Raw genomic sequence first — 20,683 nt, 5'->3', positions numbered from 1 at the left:
ATGTTTTTAATGAAAATACGTGTTTATCTTATTTCTAATATGTATTTCATTTAGGCTAACAAACAAGTAAGGTTTACTACAAAGTAGTTTTTTATGTTTTGGGGAACTGAAATGATGATCTCACCAATGTTTTCCATTGCTATGGCACTGGAAAGCGGGTTTCTGGATTTTATTAGGCCCCTGGGTTCCCAAATAGAGAATAGTATAATTAATTCTTCACCATCAAATACCTTTGTTTGAAAGACCCTGCCAATAAAAAAGTGCCTAATAGCAAATGGCATCCAATACTTCCTGACTATGTACAATTAATTGTCTGAGGATATCAAAGAATAGGGTATATATAACCTTAAAATTTCTGTGTGAGATGGAGGATACAGGTAAGTGCAATTTTCTCCTCCTAAAAGGCTAAAGTTGCCAAGCACTTACAGGGTTAATGACTGATTATTAGGCAGAGATTAAATATAAAAATTTAGACCCATTATCTCTTTTTGTGTGGGACAGTGACAGAGGGAGAATTGTTCTCTAGGTAAAAGAGAATGCACTTTTCTTTGAATTTGAGGCAGTATTAAAATTTTTAAAAAGCATAGACTTTGAGATTATGATGGTATTAATGGTGATAATATTAAATCATTTCAGTAATACTTAAGCTGTATTCAGCAATTTTTGCATGCCAGACAGCATGCTGCATCCTTATGCATGTTAAATTATTTCATTTATGAAATTGTAACATTGACAATGACACAATGATAATGATTCTATGAATTGCATACTATCTGCTAAAATGAAGAATTCTGTGCACAAAATAAAGTTCGCTTGCCTAAGCCACACAGTTGGTAAATTCTAGATTTTTCTAGCAGTAGCCTTTCAGCAACAAAGCTAAGTGCTTTTACATTCGGTATGTTATGTCCCAGGATTTTAAACCTGATTTTACCATTTATAATTTTTTTGGAGTTGGGCAAGTTGCATAAACTCTGAAAATTTCTAATGATAATATGAATTTCAAAGCTATTGTTATTAAGCTGAAGTGGACATGTGTGATATGGAAAGTATAATGCCTAATAAGTTTAATAAATATTAATCTTCTTTATAGCCCATGTCTTAAAATTGCTCCACGTTGTTTTAAGCAATTAAATTTGGTAACTGTAATATGAACTAAGACTGTTTATAAGATACAGTTTTTGGGAAAAGAATATGACCTCATTTATAGGTACACGGCAAACAACATGCAACAGTCAAAAGCCATGTAATTGGATCATTTATTGCAGAGATAAACTGCCACGGGTCGTGTGAAAAATACAGAATAGTACTTGTATTATTTTTGAGGTTTATAAATGAGAAGTTTTATAAATGTGTACTTTGAGTTTTTATAAAAGCAAAGAAGCATTTTAATTAGGAATATCCTAGTGGGGTGTTTTAGTGTTAAAGGAGTGTTCTGTAAAAATGCTCATTCCTTTCTTGTTTCCATTGTTGTGATGTAAAGAATATAGTTTGGTAATCAAAAAATATTAATTTCACTTAAAATTGTGTAATGTTAGGTGTGAAACAAATTGGAGTAACCGCTTGGTACATTTCCCTTGTTTTTTAGATAGGTAAAATATGGCTCAAAACTGTGAGGTAAGTAAGTAGCTGAGGGTCATACCACACTGGTTTGTGGAAAAGCAGGACTTATTTGCCTCTCCTCCAGTTCTCAAAGCTATGTTTATAAAAACCCCACAAATACAGCATTCCTATTGGTAAAATATTTAGCTTTTACATATTTAAAAAGGAACCAATAAAATCTGTCCTGTTTAGGTTAAGAATCTGTTGAATATCAAAATATCACTTTCTAGGAAAATAATGTATTATTATCAGTTTAATATTCAATTTGTTGTAATGATTAAGATGTATCATATCCTTAAGTACAATATTTCATTATTTTAATTCACTAATGGGCGTGAGAGTCAATAATTTTGCTTAGGTAAAAATGAATTAACATTGACTTTAACAGCCTGAAGGATATAAATTGTTTCCAAGGTTTTGCAGTTATGCCCCAGAGGAAGTATGTTTCAAGGGACATTTTCAGAGAAGTAAACAAAAGAGGTCTAAGGGAAACATTCATCTTCTTACAACATTTCCTGAGCTTTCACCAGCTCAATTTCTCTCACGTAGCATTGTTATGTCACTCAAATATCATCCTTTTAATGATTTTTAACTTGAAGATACTCATTTAAAGCTCTCAGTTTAAAGGTAAGATAAATTTGACTGCCTTTCTTCCACAAATACTTTTGGGTTTTTTAGGAGTCATATTGTTAATTTAGAATATTAAACTCATGCAAAATTTGAATAGGATACAGGAAATATTAAAATGCACTTATATGATTTGTTCACCTTTAGTGGATGACCTGTAAATAACCAGATATTGTCAAAAACACAAATATTACAAAAAACTACATAAATTAAAATATTTTATTATACAGCTTTCCACACATGAAGCAAGGTCTAAAATGTACAATTTATCCCTTTAGAAATGGTCCCAAATAAAATTTTATATAATCAGGTAAAATATGAGTATTGAATAAAGACAAATATTATTGAAATAAATTATCAGTGTGATTCAGATTTTCTAAAAGTCATTTCATATGCACTATAGTAGATTAAATCTCCATATATTTACAGAACACTCTAGTGTGTGCATTATTGAGCAAAAAGGAACACTGTTTCTCTATTTTTTCTACCTAGAATATTCTTTTGCATCTCTGATTAGCCAAACATCATGGTCAAAATCAAATCATACCACCTGTACTATAGATCTGATGACCACTTTACCATAATTTAACACTTCTTCTGTTACGTTGCCTTGTATTAAGATTTATTTCTTCAGTGTTTATATTTCAGTGGTGAACATTGCTGGCCGTGTAGTAAGACTATCAGGGTTCAAACCCAGTCCTGCCATTTACTGACAGTATGTGATCTGGGCAAGTTACTTAAACATTCTCTTGGTTAATTTCTCTCTTGGTCAAATGGGGATAATAAGACTTAAATTAGGAGATTTTTTTATGAGGATTAAATAACAAAATACATGCGCTAAAAACAAGGTTTTGTGTGTGTGTGTGTGTGTGTGTGTGTGTGTTTGTGTGTGTGTGTGTGTGTATTTTGGATAATGATTTAGAATGTAAACTCCTTGTTGATTGTGTCTATGACATAGTATATCCCAAAAGTGCTAGTTTGACAATAAAAATTATAGTGGTAACATAAAATAATTTGATACCTGATTATGCCACCTAGACTATTAGGGAAACTTCATCTCATTTCAATATACATTTATTAACCTCAATAAAGTAAAGGCCTTGGATTACAAAGTCAAATACGTGTTCCAATCCTGGGATAAGGAACCTATTATCTGTAAACAGATAATAACAACACACTAAAATGTATAAAATTATATCAATATGTTAAAGATATGGAATTGGAGAAGAGAGTAGTTTTGAGAACATCTGAAATTTGTACAAGATTTTGAGAAATGAATTGGCATTTTCCAGATAGACAAGAGAAATAAGAATATCAGATCAAAGACAGAAATGTCCAATTGCAACAGCTAGAGGGGAGGAAGTGAATTTTTTGTTTTTTCAATTGCCTTGTTGCTAGAGGCTAAAGTCTAAGTGCTGCGTGGAGGTAAACAGAAAGAGGGTCAAAGAAGTTTGAATGCAAAAATCATGATAACGCTCTTTAAACTTTATCCTTTCAATTACGAGGCTGTGATCAGGTTTTTTTATATCAAGGTGGTAACAGTTAATGAACATCTCAAAAGAGAGAAAGTTAATGTATTTTTCTTTTTTTAAATTAAAGTTTATCGGGGTGAAAATTGTTAGTAAAGTTACATAGATTTCATGTGTACAATTCTGTAATACATTATCTATATATCTGTGATCAGATTTTACATATAACATAATGAGAGTTGGCAGGTAGAAAGGAGGAACTGAGCTTAGAAATAAGGAAACTAATTTTAAGACCATTGCCATAGTACAGGGTATATGATGATAGGACATTAAAAAAGTCTTGTTTGGACAATAATAATAATAACATTAGTAATGGCTACCATTTACTAAATATGTACCATGTTCTGTCAGCAACCAGGTTATATCCATCTTCTATTCTCCACCACAATAGCTGCATAAATTAAGTAAATCATTACCTTTGTTTTATGATTAGAAAATTGAAATTAGGTTTATTGATTTGTATAGAGTCACTTTGGTAGTAAATGATAGATCTGGCATATGAATTATTAATCTAGAGAATTTATAGTCTTAACCACTAAGCTAGTTCATGAAGAGAAGCTGCTTTTCCCAGGGATACTTGGAAGATAAAAACAATTAGATTTGTGAGCCAATTGGATTTGGAAGAGTCAAATATAGAATCTAAGATGACTTCCAGATTTCTGACTTCAGTGGTGAGGTGAATATGGTATCACCAAAATATAAAGTACATAGGAACTCTTGGACAAGAACTGTTCACTAGAGAGTGAGACTCATGGGTTAAATTTGTTGTTAGTAAATTTGAGATGGCTAAGGAACATCTGGGAGAAGGTGGGCAATAGTAGTTGGATATATAGGTCTGCAGCTCAAAACAAACTAAAGATAAATCTACCATCTGGAGGATCAACCTACAGGTGGTTGCTAAAACCATGGTAAAGTGTGTAAAGTAAGATAAGAGAGACACATATCAACTATAGGACTCCAAGGAAAAAAAAAACACAAAATACTTCTGGCCTATATATTCGTTTGGGAAATTGAGAATTAATAAAGAGACAGGAGCATAAAAATCAAGAGAGTTTCAGAAGAATATGTGGTCAAAAATATCAAATACCATATGTAAGTAAAATTAAACATGGATTTAATCATTTACATCATATGTGAACATTGCAAGAGCATTGGGAAGTGATGAGGAGAATTGCATGTTTCTTTATTTACAGTCAACACTTCCTCACATTTCCATATTAGTTCAATAATGTCATTCCTCTGTTCAAAATCCTACGTAGTCCTTCATTTCCTCATTAATTGAATATAAACTCTGGAGCACAACATTCACAATTGTCTACAATAGGGACAATTTTTCAATTACACATATGTCCTTCACTACCCACTAGACAGCAAATTTTACGTAGGTAAAAGGCTTTTCTGCCTTTTGCCTGGCCAACTGTTAGAATGTAGTTGACACATAATTGATATTGTTGAAGGAATCAATGAATGAATTACTCTCCTGAAAATGAAGAAACTTTCAGTCAGTGTGATCCACGTACCCTCTCCTGAACACATCTCATAGTATTTCTTCTCTTACCTTTGTTCTTGCATTGCATGCTCTCATGAATAATCATGATATCTATTCTTATTAAAACTCTATCAACCCCTCACACCTGATGTCAAATGTTATCATCATTCTTCAGGTCTTTTCTAATATCCTCAATTAGATGTCTTCCTTCTTCAAATCTTGATGAAGGATTCTATTTCATGATACTTATATACATTCAGCTTTGTTATATACACATTTTTATCTTCAAGAATTATATATTTAGTAAGAGTTTACAAAAATAAGTATTATCTATGTATATATTAGTGCATTGCACATAGCAAGTACTTCAATAACTATTGATCATAATAAATATAAAATATATTTTAAAGCTTGTAATAAAGTAATATATATGTTGAATTACAATTTCAATGTAAATGTACTGTGATGTGATGTAAACGTACTCAGTCAGATACGATACATCTGAGTATATTTCATCTATTGGGTTCAGGTTTTTCAGTATCGTAATGTAGACCATAACCTGATTCCCATGCTAGCCAATCCACGATTCAATACCCAAAAATTGGATATTAAATACTCACAAATTCATAGAAGGATAGCTTTGGAAGGGCTCTCAGACATAATATACTGCAACCCATTCATTTTATACATGAAAAATGGAAGGTCAGAGAGGTGAACTGAGATACTTAGAGTCCTATAAGAAAATTATGTCCATATAGGAGCGAAAATATGGCTAACCATGAGATGAAGTGATGTCAGCTTCAACTCCACAGGCAAGAAAGGCTTTTTTTCTATCACACCTTTGAGATGCTATTACCTAGTAGCAGTATCAAGTGTGTCCCTTAGATCATATGTATTTGAGATAGTTGAGACATTCAGAAGCTGTGTCTGCTATTTAGAAAAGCAGATCTCATTTCAGAAAATTACTTTTCATTTCTCATAACTTAATTTACTTTAACTTAGCAGAAGATATGCTAAACCTCAGAGGGTATGGTGTTCTGTTGTTGCGAGTGTGTTTTCTAGAGATTTATAGTTAAGTTAGAGCCTAGATAACAGAGTAGGAAAAGCAGATTTCTGTATAGGTTGGAAAGGGCTGATCTCATATTTACACATTTTGAATTTGCAACAGAGTTTGAGACATTCACGAAAATGTTCAGAAGGCAACTGAATATATAAGTCTGTCAAGCTGGCGATACTGAAAACATTTGTATGTGTAGATCAGCATAGAGAGAGTGTTTAAAACTTTGAATTGGATGAAATCATTGAAAGAAAACTTACAGAGTAGAGAATGCTGAAGCTAACTGTGAGGCTTACCACATTTACAGTGTAGACACTCATTTATCTGTCCTTCATGTATAAATTTTAGTTCTCATTTCCTTACCATTGAACTCTTCATTCTTTACACTTTACCGTGTTTTATTTTTCTTCATGGTTCTTACATCTGTATACTATAATACTTATTCTGTGTTTATCTAACTCTGCATTGACTATAAGCTCTGTAAGAATAGATATTTTGTCTGAGCATTTTCCTATACTATCCACAATATATTTGGCTATTCAAAAAAAAAATCACCAATGTATCAATGACTTAACATAGTAACGAGTTACTTTTCACTGTCACAGTCTGAAGAAAGGTAAAGGAATCACCTCAATCTTGTATCTAGGCATCTGAACACATAAACTCCAAAGGCTCCATGGCAGTGGAGATAGGACTAGAGGATGGAGGAAAGATTTTACATCCCTTACAGCCCAACAGCCAGAATTCAGTCACATGCTCCCAATTTAACTGCAAAGGACAGTGAAAAATACAGTCTTTGTGCTGGAAAAGAGGTAATGGTGTTCTGAATACATTTTCTCTGCCCCAGACCCTGCTCTATCACCAGGGTCCGGAATATTCTTTGATACCCAGTACTTCCCAGTAAATGCTATTAAATAAATATAATAAAATTTGTTATTTAGAAAAAGGAAGGGAAATAAACAACCTCAAATTTTGAACTTTTTGAATTTCTACACTTTCTTTTCACAGGCTGTGGGGACAGAGCCCCAAAAAGCAGTTTCCAGGCTCTCGGCCTCACATAGAAAGGTGCTGGCTCAGGTAGTAAATGGCCATCGACTGTGATCAAATGGCCATCAGCTGTGGCTAGTTGGCCGTCAGCTGTAACCAGTGAGCCATTGGCCATTAATATAACTACTGTGGCTACGCTAGCAGAAAATGGGGGCTAGCAAGAAGATGGTGGCTGAGCCTGCAAGCGGCACAGTGAGGGTTGAGAATTGTGTGGCTCCTGTTTCCTGTGTCTCCAACCCAGCCGCCAGCGAGAGTATAGTGGTGTGACTCCCCTACGTATGGCTCCGTGGGTGTTCCTTTTTGGCCTCCCCATATCCTGCGTTCTTATGTGGGGAGCGGGACCAGAGACCCTGCAGGCCGCCCCGCATGACACATGGTGTAGTTGGCAGGATCCCCTGCACTACACATGGCGCAGCGAGCAGGGTACAGTGTCGGCCAAAGCTCCCCGAAGGGCGGTGGAGCAGTTTGTGTGTATAAACACTCAGTCTCAGGAAGACCAGGAGGAGCAGCTGCCTGAGAGCTGGACCCCGTGGAGGGGTGGGAAGACATGGACGGTTCCCCAACCAGCAAAGCCGGAGAAAGTGAAGGTCTTTGCGGCCCGGTGGGCTGGGAAGTGCTTGCTGAGGCAGCCCGGATGCAGGACTTGTAGTCCCAGGAGGAAAGGCTTGCTGAGTCCTCCGTGGGAGCTGAGGGTGAGGTCAAGGTCATCCCTCACCCCCAGGACAGCCCTGGCGAATGACTGTGGACTATGGGGAATTGCTTTCCATCCCTAATTTAATGGACAGCTTGACTGTTTGTTTGGGAACATACCACCATGTAGTAGAACTGGCGGATGTTTGCTTTTGTGTCTTGACCGGCCACCATTGAGAATATGTAAGCACCTTGACTGTGAGCCCCTGTTGTTCCACCGCGGTACTGAGAGGCCCAGAGAGAGTGGCAGTGCCCTGGAGCCCTGGCTGTGTCCAGGAGGTCTGGCTGTGACCAGAGAGAGTGGCCGTGCCCTGAGAGGCCCTGGCTGTGTCCAGGAAGTCTGGCTGTGTCCAGAGAGAGTGGCAGTGCCCTGAGAGCCCTGGCTGAGTCCAGGAAGTCTGGCTGTGACCAGAGAGAGTGGCAGTGCCCTGGAGCCCTGGCTGTGTCCAGGAGGTCTGGCTGTGACCAGAGAGAGTGGCCGTGCCCTGAGAGGCCCTGGCTGTGTCCAGGAGGTCTGGCTGTGACCAGAGAGAGTGGCAGTGCCCTGAGAGCCCTAGCTGAGTCCAGGAAGTCTGGCTGTGCCCAGAGAGAGTGGCAGTGCCCTGAGAGCCCTGGCTGAGTCCAGGAAGTCTGGCTGTGCCCAGAGAGAGTGGCAGTGCCCTGAGAGGCCCTTGCTGTGCCCGGGGAGACTATTGGTACCCTAAGAAGCCCAGGAAGTCTGGCTGTGCCCAGAAGTACTGGTAGTGCCCTGAGAAACCCTGGCTGTGACCAGAGAGCTTGGCTGTGTCCAGGAAATAGCATTCACCTCCAGGCTCCTCGCACAGGGCCCCTCGCGGAAGATGCTTGTCGTGTATATTGTGAGGCGAGACCCTGTAGGGGTAGAGTGTGGGGACAGAGCCCCAAAAAGCAGTTTCCAGGCTCTCGGCCTCACATAGAAAGGTGCTGGCTCAGGTAGTAAATGGCCATCGACTGTGATCAAATGGCCATCAGTTGTGGCTAGTTGGCCGTCAGCTGTAACCAGTGAGCCATTGGCCACTAATATAACTGCCGTGGCTAGGCTAGCAGAAAAATGGGGGCTAGCAAGAAGATGGTGGCTGAGCCTGCAAGCGGCACAGTGAGGGTTGAGAATTGTGTGGCTCCTGCTTCCTGTGTCTCCAACCCAGCCGCCAGTGAGAATATAATGGTGTGACTCCCCAATCTATGGCTCCGTGGGTGTTCCTTTTTGGCCTCCCCATGTCCTGCGTTCTTATGTGGGGAACTGAGACCCTGCAGGCTGCCCCGCATGACACAAGCAGATATCCATGAAATTTAGCAAATATTTTCAGGAAATAGTGCAATAACAACACTATTAAATCATAGCACAATGCTATCATAAATTTACTTTTGAGGCATAACAAACACTAGACTCAACTTATCACCTACTGGTATTGAAACTTTATGGTATTGATAAATTCCAAGACTTTTGGTAAAAGCAAAACAAACAAACAAACAAAAACTAATATATAATTATATACTCCTCCCATAGTGACGCTCAGAAACATCCCAGGATCGGTTACATATCACCATCCTCTCATATTAAGACAGAACTATGTTTAAAACTGTGCATAATTGCAGGGCAGAGGACACTCCTGTTCTGGAAGAGACTAGTCAGAAACTCAGAATATCCCTGACACACTTAATAACCCAGAAATAACCCTGAAATCTCCAGTTTCTTACCACATAATCTGGCTTAGTATTAACCACCCCTCCTTGCTTTCTGCACTCCAGGCACACAGGCCTTATTCCTCTCTCCTATCAGAGGGTATTTCTACATGCTATTTCCTGCCTGGGAAGTTCTCCTCCAAATTAACTCTTGCTCTTTCCACAGAGAAAATATTTCTAAGCGGCATCACTGTCAATTTTCCTCTATTTGTGGATAAACCTCTGCTTCATAACAAACTGAGAATCTGATAAACATTAATGGACTGAATACATATGGAAGGAATTTCTAGAAACTTTATTCCAGAAAGATTATAAAATCTCTTCTAGAAATCCTCTATCAGCATAGGTGCATTTAATATAAGTAGTCATATCACAGAGCACAAAGAGCCTGTAACTCGTGGGATGAATTGCAAATCAAGTCAGCTTCAGTGGGGCTGGGAAAGGGGCAAGATAGAGTAGAGAAGGTCAGCATCTCACTGAGCATTTACATACTGGTTTCAGAAGTGCTGATTACATACTACATAGCAATGATACCCTAAAACATTTTTCATTTTGATGGTTTTTTAATGTAGTAGAGAACAAAAAATTAAAGAACTTGATTTGGAGTAATGAAGCCTGAGTTTTTAGTACCAGCCTGACAATTATTTCTTGTGAAAGAAAGAAGCTGTGGGTAATTGAGAAGAAACAAGGTAAGGCAACCGGAAAGCTGAGCCTAGTCTAATAGAAATATGAAAAAGTAAAAGACCATGGACAAGATTTGAGAAGTATGAAGCAGGGACACCGACCTTAGCTACTTTGAGAAGTTAATATATAAAGAAAGCAATCATGATCATAAGTTTAACAAGTATTAAAATTATTTTTTCCTGTTATATTTTCCTCCCAAGATCTTAATTTTTGGGTGGAGGGATGGAGTGGTTAGAGGAACATAAATGTATCTGAGGGCTATCACATAAATGTATAGGCTTTCTGTGTTCTGAGGCTGAGGTAAGGTAAAGTTGCAGCTCTTTTATGAAATTCTTGGTAAAATGATCTGGATTTTAATTAGAAAATAATTGTTAAATAGTTTCAACCATAATATCTTACAAGTCAGAGTAAATTTAAGGAGATAGACAATATTATTTTTATTGAGATATAATTGACACATAATATTAGTTTCAGATGTGCAATGTAACAATTCAATATCTGTATATAGTGTGAAATGATCACAATAAATCTAGTTGACATCTGCCACCATACATAGTTATAAAATTTATCTTGTGATAGAGCTGTTAAAATTTACTCTTTTAGCAACTTTCAAATATGCAATACAGTATTCTTTTTTTTTTTAAGATTTTATTGGGGAAGGAGAACAGGACTTTATTAGGGAACAGTGTGTACAGTATTGTTAACTATAATCACCGTGCTGTACATTAAGTCCCTGTGGCTTTTTATTTTTTATAATTGGACACCTGTGCTCTTTGACCCCCTTCATCCATTTTGCATATTTCCAAAATCCTACCTCTGGCAATCACCAATCCACTCTCTGTATCTATGAACTCATCGTTTATTTGTTTTGTTTTGCTTTTTAGATTCCACATATAAGTGACATTAAATGGTATTTGTCTTTCCCTGTCTGACTTATTTCACTTAGCATAATGCCCTCAGGATCTATCCAGGTTGTCACAAATGGCTGGATTTCATTATTTTTATGGCTGAATAATATTTCATTGTGTGTATATACCATATCATCTTTAGCCACCCATTTTTGGGTATAGACTTAGGTGATCTTCGTGTGCTGGCTATTTTAAATAATGCTGCAATGAACATGGGGTGTATATATCTTTTCCATTGAAAAAGGAAAATTGGTGTTTTCCATTTTCTTCAGATAAATACCCACAAGTAGAATTGTCAAATCATTTGTTAGTTTTATTTTTAACTTTTTGAGAAAACTCCATACTATTTTCCATAATGGTTATACTAATTTACATTCCCACCAACACTTCACAAGTGTTCCCTTTTCTCCACATCGTCACTAATGCTTACTATTTCTTGTCTGTTCTAAATATGTGAGATGATATCTCATTGTGGTTTTGATTTGCATTTTCCTGATGATTAGTGGTGTTGAGCACTTTTTCATGTCCTTGTTAGCCATTTGTATATCTTCTGTAGAAAATGTCCATTTTTTAATTGGATTGTGCTTTTTGTTTTTATTTTGTTTTGTTTTTGTTTTGTTTGTTATTGAGTTGTATGAGTTCTTTATATATTTTGGAGATTAGCCCCTTATATATATGATTTTAAAATATTTTGTCCCATTTAGTAGGTTATGTTTTCATTTTGTTGATGGTTTCCTTGCTATCCAGAAACATTTTAGTTTGATATAGTCCTACTTGTTTATTTTTACTTTAGTTGCCTTTGCTTTTGGTGTCAGATCTATAAAATCATTGCCAAGACTGTTGTCAGAGAAATTAAGAAAACAACCCCATGTTTTCTTCTAGGAGTTTTATGGTTTCAGGTCTTACATTCAAGGCTTTAATCCATTTTGTGTTAATTTTTGTGTATGGTGTAAGATAGTGTTCCAGATTCATTTTTTTTTTTTTGCATGTGTGGCTGTCCAGTTTTCCCAAAACTATTTATTGAAAAGACTGTACTTTCCCTAGTGTATATTCTTGGCTTCTTTATCATAAATTGACCATATATTTGTAGATTTATTTCTGGGCTCTCTACTATGTTCCACTGATCTATGTGCCTTTTGTTATGCCAATACCATACTATTTTGATTACTATAGATTTGTAATATACCTTGAAATCATGGAGTGCGATGCCTCCAGCTTTGTTCTTCTTTGTCAAGATTGCTTTAGCTACTTGGGATCTTTTGTGGTTCCATACAAATTTTAGAATGTTTTGTTCTATTTCTGTGAAAAATGCCATTGGAGTTTTGATAGGGATTGTATTGAATCTGTAGTTTAGTACTGGTAGTATGGACATTTTAGCAATATTAATTCTTCGAATAGATGAGCACAGAATATATTTCCATTTATATGTGTCTTCTTTAATTTCTTTCATTAATGTCTTATGGTTTTCAGTGTACAGGTCTTTCATGTTAAATTTACTCGTGGGTATTTTATTCTTTTTTTGATGCAATTGTAAATGGGACTTTTTATTTAATTTGTCTTTCTGATAGTTTGTTATTAGTGTGTAGATATGCAACAGATTTTTGTGTATTGATTTTGTATCCTGCGGTTTCATAACCTTTTAAAATAAAAGATCTTTGGATGAGGTAGGGTAGGGATGGAGTTAGGAAGACTTGAAAAAAAAGGAAAGAAAAAAGATTGCACTTCAGAAAAGGTGCAGATTAAACTTTATGTACGACTCCAGAGACTTCTTATTTTAATTCTTAAAGACAGATTCAGCAGCTGCTAGAGGGTCTCAGGAAGCCTTTTAACCCCGAGATTGTTTTTCTAGAACTTTAGAGAAAGAAAAATAACCATTCAGCTCATGCTAAATTGGGAAACAACATGTTTTAGAGTAGGACTTAGGATATATTTCAAACTCTTCGACTTTTATATATGGCAACTAAAGAGGAATAAGAGTACCTTCATTAGAGCTATGCCTAAACTATAAAATGACATATGATGTCACTACTGCTAAAAACTTCATCAGAGCATTATATTTCCAATGCTACGCTTACCTCAAGCTCTTTTCTTTTACCTTGTCCTTTTTGTCATTTAATTTCTCTTCTCTATCCTTCCTTCACACACCCTTTCATTCTTGTGGTCTGTTGTAGATAACTTAGATATAATCGTTTACCAGCCCAACCAGTAATTTAACAGAGGCAGGTACTAAGTTAGGCCACTCCTGATTTTGCAGTTAAGGCCCAGCACAGTTTGGAGCTTGTTCGGATTTCCACTGCAATGAAACGGCAGTGCTGTGGTTGAGACACTTTCTCCTGACTCCAAAGTTTAGTCACTTTATTACATATCCCAGAAATCCTTGCCTGAGGAAATGCTGTATAATATTGAGTACACTGATGAACAGTGTTGATATTTAACATATAAACAGCACATGTGAAATAAATTGTGCAAGACCTCATTAGTTTTTAATAATATTTCTTCTTTCACTGATTCATAATACACTGTACCATAACATGATGTTGCTGGATCCAGAGTAATATTAATTTATTTAATTAAATATTAATTTGTTTTTCAATTTGATTGATGCTACTAAAACAAAGACATTTTAACATATTTCCCTTTGTATAAAATCTAGTCTCAAAAATGGACAAGCTAGATGTCTTCAGAAGGGAGTTAGTGGATATCCAGGGTGTTCCTCTCTTCTGGAGCATTGTTGAGGCGTGGTCCCAGGTGGAGTCATTTGAAGCCCGACCAGATGACCTTTTGATCTCCACCTATCCCAAATCTGGTAAGATCTTTTCATTCATTTGTACAGCTGACCCTTGAACAACATGAGTTTGAATTACACAGGTTTACTGATTCACAGATTTTTTTTCAATAAATATAGTGTCAACCATCTGTATCCCCAGGTTTTTCATCCATAGATTCAACCAACCAAAGATAGAAAACAGTATTTTTAATCCCCAGATGGGGATCAGTGTATGTGAAAGGCTGACTTTACGCATTGTTTTATATCATTTTATATAAAGAATGTGAGCATCTGTGGATTTTGGTATCCACAGGATCCTGGAATAAATTTCCTATGAATAACGAGGGTTATCTGTAGTTAAGTTTTTGGGAAGTCAAATGTTAGTATTGGCACCCCTCACCCCCATATTGTTCAAGGGCCAACTGTACTTGCTGATTAGTTATTGATCCATATGTGTAAGCCCACTGATCGGCAGATCACTAGTCAAGGGAATGTTGTAGCTGTTGCTGAAATAGTTTTGTGTCAAATTTGACAAACTCACTGCCTATTCTGAAAGGTCTGCAATTAAAGGCTCTGTCTGAAGGAAAATTAAAGCTGTTTGTCTCATTTTTCCTTTTAATTTCAAATACAAATTATTAAAACTGATATATCAATGATTTTGTTGCATTAGAATATAAATATATGTATATATACTCGCTATACATTTTAATGTTTAAATAGTTTATTCATTCTAATATTTAAAAATATATTGTCAAATATTCATGTTTTATTATTTTGAACATATTTTATGAATATGTTTAGAAATTATTTGTTATAAATTTAAACAACTGCTGACTTAAGTATATGGTCTCAGAGAAGAAACCTGAAGATGACTCAATAGGAATCAATAGCTTTTACATCTCCAGATCTTTTTATGACAGAATCTTCCAATTTACCCAGTGCTAAATGTACAGAGAAATAGCAGAGAAATGAGGTTCTCTCAACTTTTGTCCCATTAATTTACTTGAGCTCATACTAAATCAATTGTTCTAATTACTAAACTCTCTAAAGTCAACTTTCTTTTATATTCTTGCCTCATTTCTTAAAGGAAATGAGGAAAAGGCATTTTTAATAAGTATACAGACCACTGATCTACTTTTTTAGATTATAAATATTAAAATTACTTCAAAGGAATATGTAACAAGTCCTGGGAGGAAAGCCCAGAATTTAAGGATTTCTAATGTGCCAACATTACAAACATTGCATGAGAACAAAGAGCTTCTACCAGAAAGTAAACAAACGTACCGTACAGAACTTTGTAGATATAAAAAACAAGCTTGTTTTGGCAAAAGCTTGTTTTTTCTTTCTTTCCTACTGCTTACATTGCTCTTTGAGCAGTTTATTGCACCCAAATTATTTAGGACCAAACCTACCTTTTATTTCCTTCTTGAGGTAAAAGTTGAGAAAAAGAAGGGCAATCACTGATAATGTATATGCTCTTTTGTTTTTGCTATTTTTTTAAAAATATGTTTACAAGCAGGAAACCATTACAATAATCTTTGGAAGGTATCATTATACAAATAGTTCATCTACAAAGATGCTCTTTGAAGCTGAATTTTTTTCTGATGTAGTGAAAGTTAGATAGCTAGATGGCTACACATAAATTATCGTATGCTCTTCAGTCATATTTTAAGTTTTGTTTCCTCTACAAGCTGTTGTGAACATATCTTAAAGTTATTAATATACCAGTGCCCTGTTCATTTTGTTTTAAAAGATCCAAGTTAACTACCACCTTACATGTGCTAAACCATGTCTTTTAAAAAAAAAAATTAATGGAAAACAAACATTTTTCAAAGCATAGCTAAGTTGGCACTTCTTCCAATCAGGTTTCATTGGCTACAATTTGAAACACACACTGATAGAAAATAAAATGTGTTATATCGTAGTTTGGAATTTAGTTTGTTGTTTGTTTGTTGATTTGTTAGTTTGTTTTTCTATGAAGCATTGCTTAAGCCTAAACCAGACCAGGCAACAAACTATTCAAGTGTAGTATGAATTTGACCTACATTTTTCTTAGCACTGTAATTGTGTCAGAATATGGGGGACAGAGTCTTTACTTATGATTTAAGGACAAGAAGGAGCGAGAGTTGTCCACAAAAAAGGACTAAATAAAATGAAGCTTAAAGTATGCTAATATCTGGAGCCAATCCAAAATACATCTGTGTGCAGATCATCCTTCAAAAATTTTGCTGTTTGCACAGATTAATTTAATGTTTTAGTTTCCACCCATGATTATTCAATTTAGTGACTATCATTACCCGTTTGGTAAAGAAGAAGGAGATGCGAACAGTTAAGAAGATATTTTTCTCTTATGTCTTATAATCTCTTTTTCAGCAGTGCCTTGATAACCACATCATCGAATTCCATAGACAATTAAGAGACCATATGCTCATGTACTTTAGATCCGTTTCTCAAAGACTGGTGAGACACAATCTCAAAAAGATCAGAGTGACTTGATCTACTCTGTTCAATCAGGATGTATTTTTTTTTGTTTGTTAGTGACACAGTAGTTACCACAGATACAATCATAAAGTTGTCTTTGTTTCCCTTCATTCATCTACCAAATGTTGAACATTTTTGACTGAGTACTCTTCAGTCCCAAAGTCTAATAGTCTTTTTGATATTAATAGGAAATATACAAATTTGTGGTCAGACTCGTTAAAATTGGCTGGTGCTTCTATCTATCCCACACAGAAAGATAAGCTATCATTACTTACACAATGTCTCTTTTATACCCAATATTTTACTTATTTTTCAAGTTTTACTTTTGTGATTATTTTAATCAGATTTTACACACATACACAAATAATACATATGTATCCTGTTTCCCCGAAAATAAGACCTAGTCGGACCATTAGCTCTAATGCGTCTTTTGGAGCAAAAATTAAGATAACCCTGCCTTATATTATGTTGTATATTATACCCAGTCTTATGTTATAGTAAAATAAGACTGGGTCTTATATGGTCCAGCTAGGTCTTATTTTCAGGGAAACATGATATGAGGTTATGCAATTAAGTTTGAGAACTCATCTTAGAAAAAGTGCCACATGCCTCATTGCTGAATATCACTAGGGTCACCTTTGAAGTACTCCCCTTGGGAAGCTATGCACCGACACCAACGCCTAGTCCACCCTTCAAAGCAATTTTGGAACTCTTTTCCTGGAATGGCCATCAGAGCTGTTGTCATAGTACTTTCAATGTTCTGAATTTCATCAAAATGTCTTCCTTTCAATATTTACTTTATCTTCAGATAAAGAAAGAAGTCATTAGGGGCCAGATCAGGTTAGTATGGAGGGTGTTCCAATACAGTTATTTGTTTATTGGCTAAAAACTCCCTCAAAGACAATGCCGTGTGAGCTGGTGCATTGTCATGATGCAAGAGCCATGAATTGTTGGCGAAAATGTAAGTTGTCTAACTTTTTCACTCAGCTTTTCAGCACTTCCAAATGGTTAACTATATGTCCAGTTGGTACAAATTCATAATGAGCAATCCCTCTCATATCAAAAAAGGTTAGCAACATCGTTGCAACAAGTTCGCAAACTTAATTGTCAAGACTTAGTATAAGTTCAAGATAGATAAGGCTATCTCTTAAGAAAAGGGAGAAGAAAGGGAATGTAAATGGAGAGCACATTTTTGTTTTTGATGTTACACAACTTCCTGTGACCCTCTCACACTCTTTTTGACAGAGAGTTTACAGTCCCTTTCATTATTATTATTGTGGTGTTTTTTTCAGGAACAACCTGGGTCAGTGAAATAGTGGATTTGATCTATAACAATGGAGATACAGAAAAATGTAAACGGGATGCAATATACAATCGTGTACCATTCATGGAATTTATAGTTCCTGGATTCTCAAATGGTATTTTCTTTTAATGTTTCTTTTCACTATAGGAGTGAATAGATCCTCCTGTCTTTTCATGGTATCTGAAAGAATCATGATGGAAAATGATACAGATAGAGTCTGGACAGTTGTATCATAAGTGTCTATAATAGAAGAGTAAAAATTTGCTTATTCCAATAACCATATTATACTTCTCTTCCACCAAAAGATATTATCTGCATAAGAGGAAATTTTGATGAGTATATTTTTTAATAGAACAGGTGGAAGTCTTTAATGTTTAAATATTGTATGAGCATTATATATTGAAAATTCAGCATTTGATCCAATATAGAATCCTATTTCCTGCTAGTTAGCTGATGGTCACAGACACAAGGAAAAGAACTATGAAAATATATGGTCTTACATTATTAAAAGTTTTTAACTTAGCCATGGACTTCACAGCTTAATTTGATCTCAGAATTTAATACAAGAAAGCTGGAAAGGGATTAAGAAATACAAATAGTTAAAAAATATTCATGGGGATGTAAACGGTACTAGACTTGTTGGGGTGATCTCTTCGTAAGGTATATAAGTGTCTAATCACTATGCTGTACACCTGACACTAATATCATATTGTATGTCAGCTGTAATTGAAAAACGAATATATTAAAAGGCCAAAAAAGAGAAAGCTGGAAAGGGATTTTGAAATCTTCTATTAATAATTCAATTTCCCCACATTGTAAATGAGACAGAGGAAAATAAATGAATGAAAAATTTGGACATCTTGACACTTGACCTACTGCTATTTCTACCTCATCAAGGCATTATATCTGAGGATTTTATAGACACTTATAAAGATAACAAACCCTACTATTCATAGGCAATAAAACAGCCTAACAAACAAGAATTTATCACCTTTTTAATCTCATTGTAGATTTTAGAAGTATATGAGACCATACAACCATATAGCCATTTCAAGCCATATAGAGGGGTTAATGTTTTAAAAGTCTTAGATTATAATGTAATTGACCTTTGCGATTCTACATTTATAATGTAGTTAACTTTTGTGCTTGTAGGTGTTGAGGATTTGAAAAGCATGCAGTCTCCTCGATTAGTGAAAACACACTTACCTGTTCAACTTCTCCCATCTTCATTTTGGAAGAATAACTGCAAGGTAGCAAATTTTAAAGAAAAAAAAAATCCTTATTTGTGTTGTAATTTCTTTTACTAATTATGCAAAAATTAAAGTGAGGGATTGCAACCCCTGAATAAATCATTGCAAAAGTAATAATGTGGTCCCTATATCCTAAGGATCAAAATAGTACCAATGCACACCAGTGCTTTAAGTAAGTGATTACACTGTGACCTGGCCCTGAGATTCTCTCAGGTTTTTCTGTTCTCAAATATGCCTGTCTTTCTATCTAAATTGCTTTACTCACTGTCTACTTATAAACAATAGATATTTAAATAAACCCAGAGCTGCTTCTTCATGAATTCAGTATAATTGCAATTTATAAATATATAATTACATAATTTATGGATTATAAACTATATATAATTATACATCTAATGGAGTACTTTTAGGCTTCTTATTTTTGTAATCATTCTAATTTAAGCATAACATTTAGGGAGAAAAGTGCATAAATCCTAATCTATGGCTGATGAATTTTCATAAAGTGAGCATACCCATGAAATCAGCACCCAGATCAAAAAATTAAACATTACCAGCCCCACGAAAGCTCTGTTCTTCCTCATTTCCAGGCAAGAATCCTCACATCCAAAGATAACCACTATACTGAATGTTTTCAACATGAATTAGTTTGCCTGTTTCTGTAATGATAAAGTATATAACCTTGAATATTTAGCTTATTTCATTTAACATAATGTTTGTGATATCAATCCTTATCATGTTTGTTATTTTTTTCTGTTTTGTTTAATGTAGCCTGCTGGATCACAAAATATGGTACTCTGAGCAAAAATAGCTCATTAGAGATGCAAATTCTGAGGCCCAATTCTGACCTACTGAATCAGAAACTATAGGGTTAGGGGTCCAGCCAACTGAGTTTTAATAAGACCTCCAGATGAATTTGATTCATGCTAACATTTGAGAACCACTGATGAGGCATTTCGTTATGTTAATTACTTATCCATGGTACTATTGGTGGATAGTTGGGTGGATAGTTGCTACTTGTCAGTAATTAAAATAGTGCAGCAATGAATGTTCTTATACAAGTCTTTCATTGCACGGTATGCACACATTTTTCTTGTTTAGATAGCTTGAAATGGAATTGCTGAATCTTAGAATATACATTTATTCACCTTTAGTAGATATTTTCAAATCATATGCACCAATTTACACTTTGACCAGTGTGTAAGAGCTGAAGTTACTCCACTTCCTTATTAACACAAGATATAGCTAAAAATATTTATTTTGAGCCATACTTGTAGATGTCTGGTGGCATTTCATTGTGGTTTTACTTTGTATTTCCCTAATGACTAATTAGGTAGAGAACCTTTTCATAACTTACGTATCTTCTTTTCTGAAGTATCTGTTCAAGTCTTTTGCCTTTGTTCCTATAGGGGCTTCTTTTCTTTTATTATTAAGGTAGAAATTCTCCATATACTCTGGATACAAGTCCTCTGATTGTATAATTAAATTTCTTTATATCTTAATCCACACTGCTTTTTTTTCCCTTTATCAATTTCTTAACAATATCTTTTAAAG

At 35.2% G+C, this 20,683-nt stretch overlaps 1 protein-coding gene across 1 annotated transcript in view; it reads left to right on the top strand.

The window, feature by feature from the left end:
* LOC117022622 (sulfotransferase 1 family member D1) overlaps positions 1-20,683 on the top strand; it is a 40,902-nt gene that overhangs the window by 7,039 nt on the left and 13,180 nt on the right. The window contains exons 2-4 of the mRNA XM_033106745.1: positions 13,985-14,137; positions 17,872-17,997; positions 19,035-19,132. Of these exons, the coding sequence (XP_032962636.1) occupies positions 13,993-14,137; positions 17,872-17,997; positions 19,035-19,132 (369 nt within the window). The 5' untranslated portion in view covers positions 13,985-13,992. The remainder of the gene's footprint in view (positions 1-13,984; positions 14,138-17,871; positions 17,998-19,034; positions 19,133-20,683) is intronic.

Source organism: Rhinolophus ferrumequinum, chromosome 5 (genome assembly GCF_004115265.2).
Source record: "Rhinolophus ferrumequinum isolate MPI-CBG mRhiFer1 chromosome 5, mRhiFer1_v1.p, whole genome shotgun sequence".
NCBI classification, from domain to species: Eukaryota; Metazoa; Chordata; class Mammalia; order Chiroptera; family Rhinolophidae; genus Rhinolophus; species Rhinolophus ferrumequinum.
The sequence above is the reverse complement of the archived record's forward strand: the minus strand, read 5'-3'. Positions and strand labels throughout refer to the sequence as shown.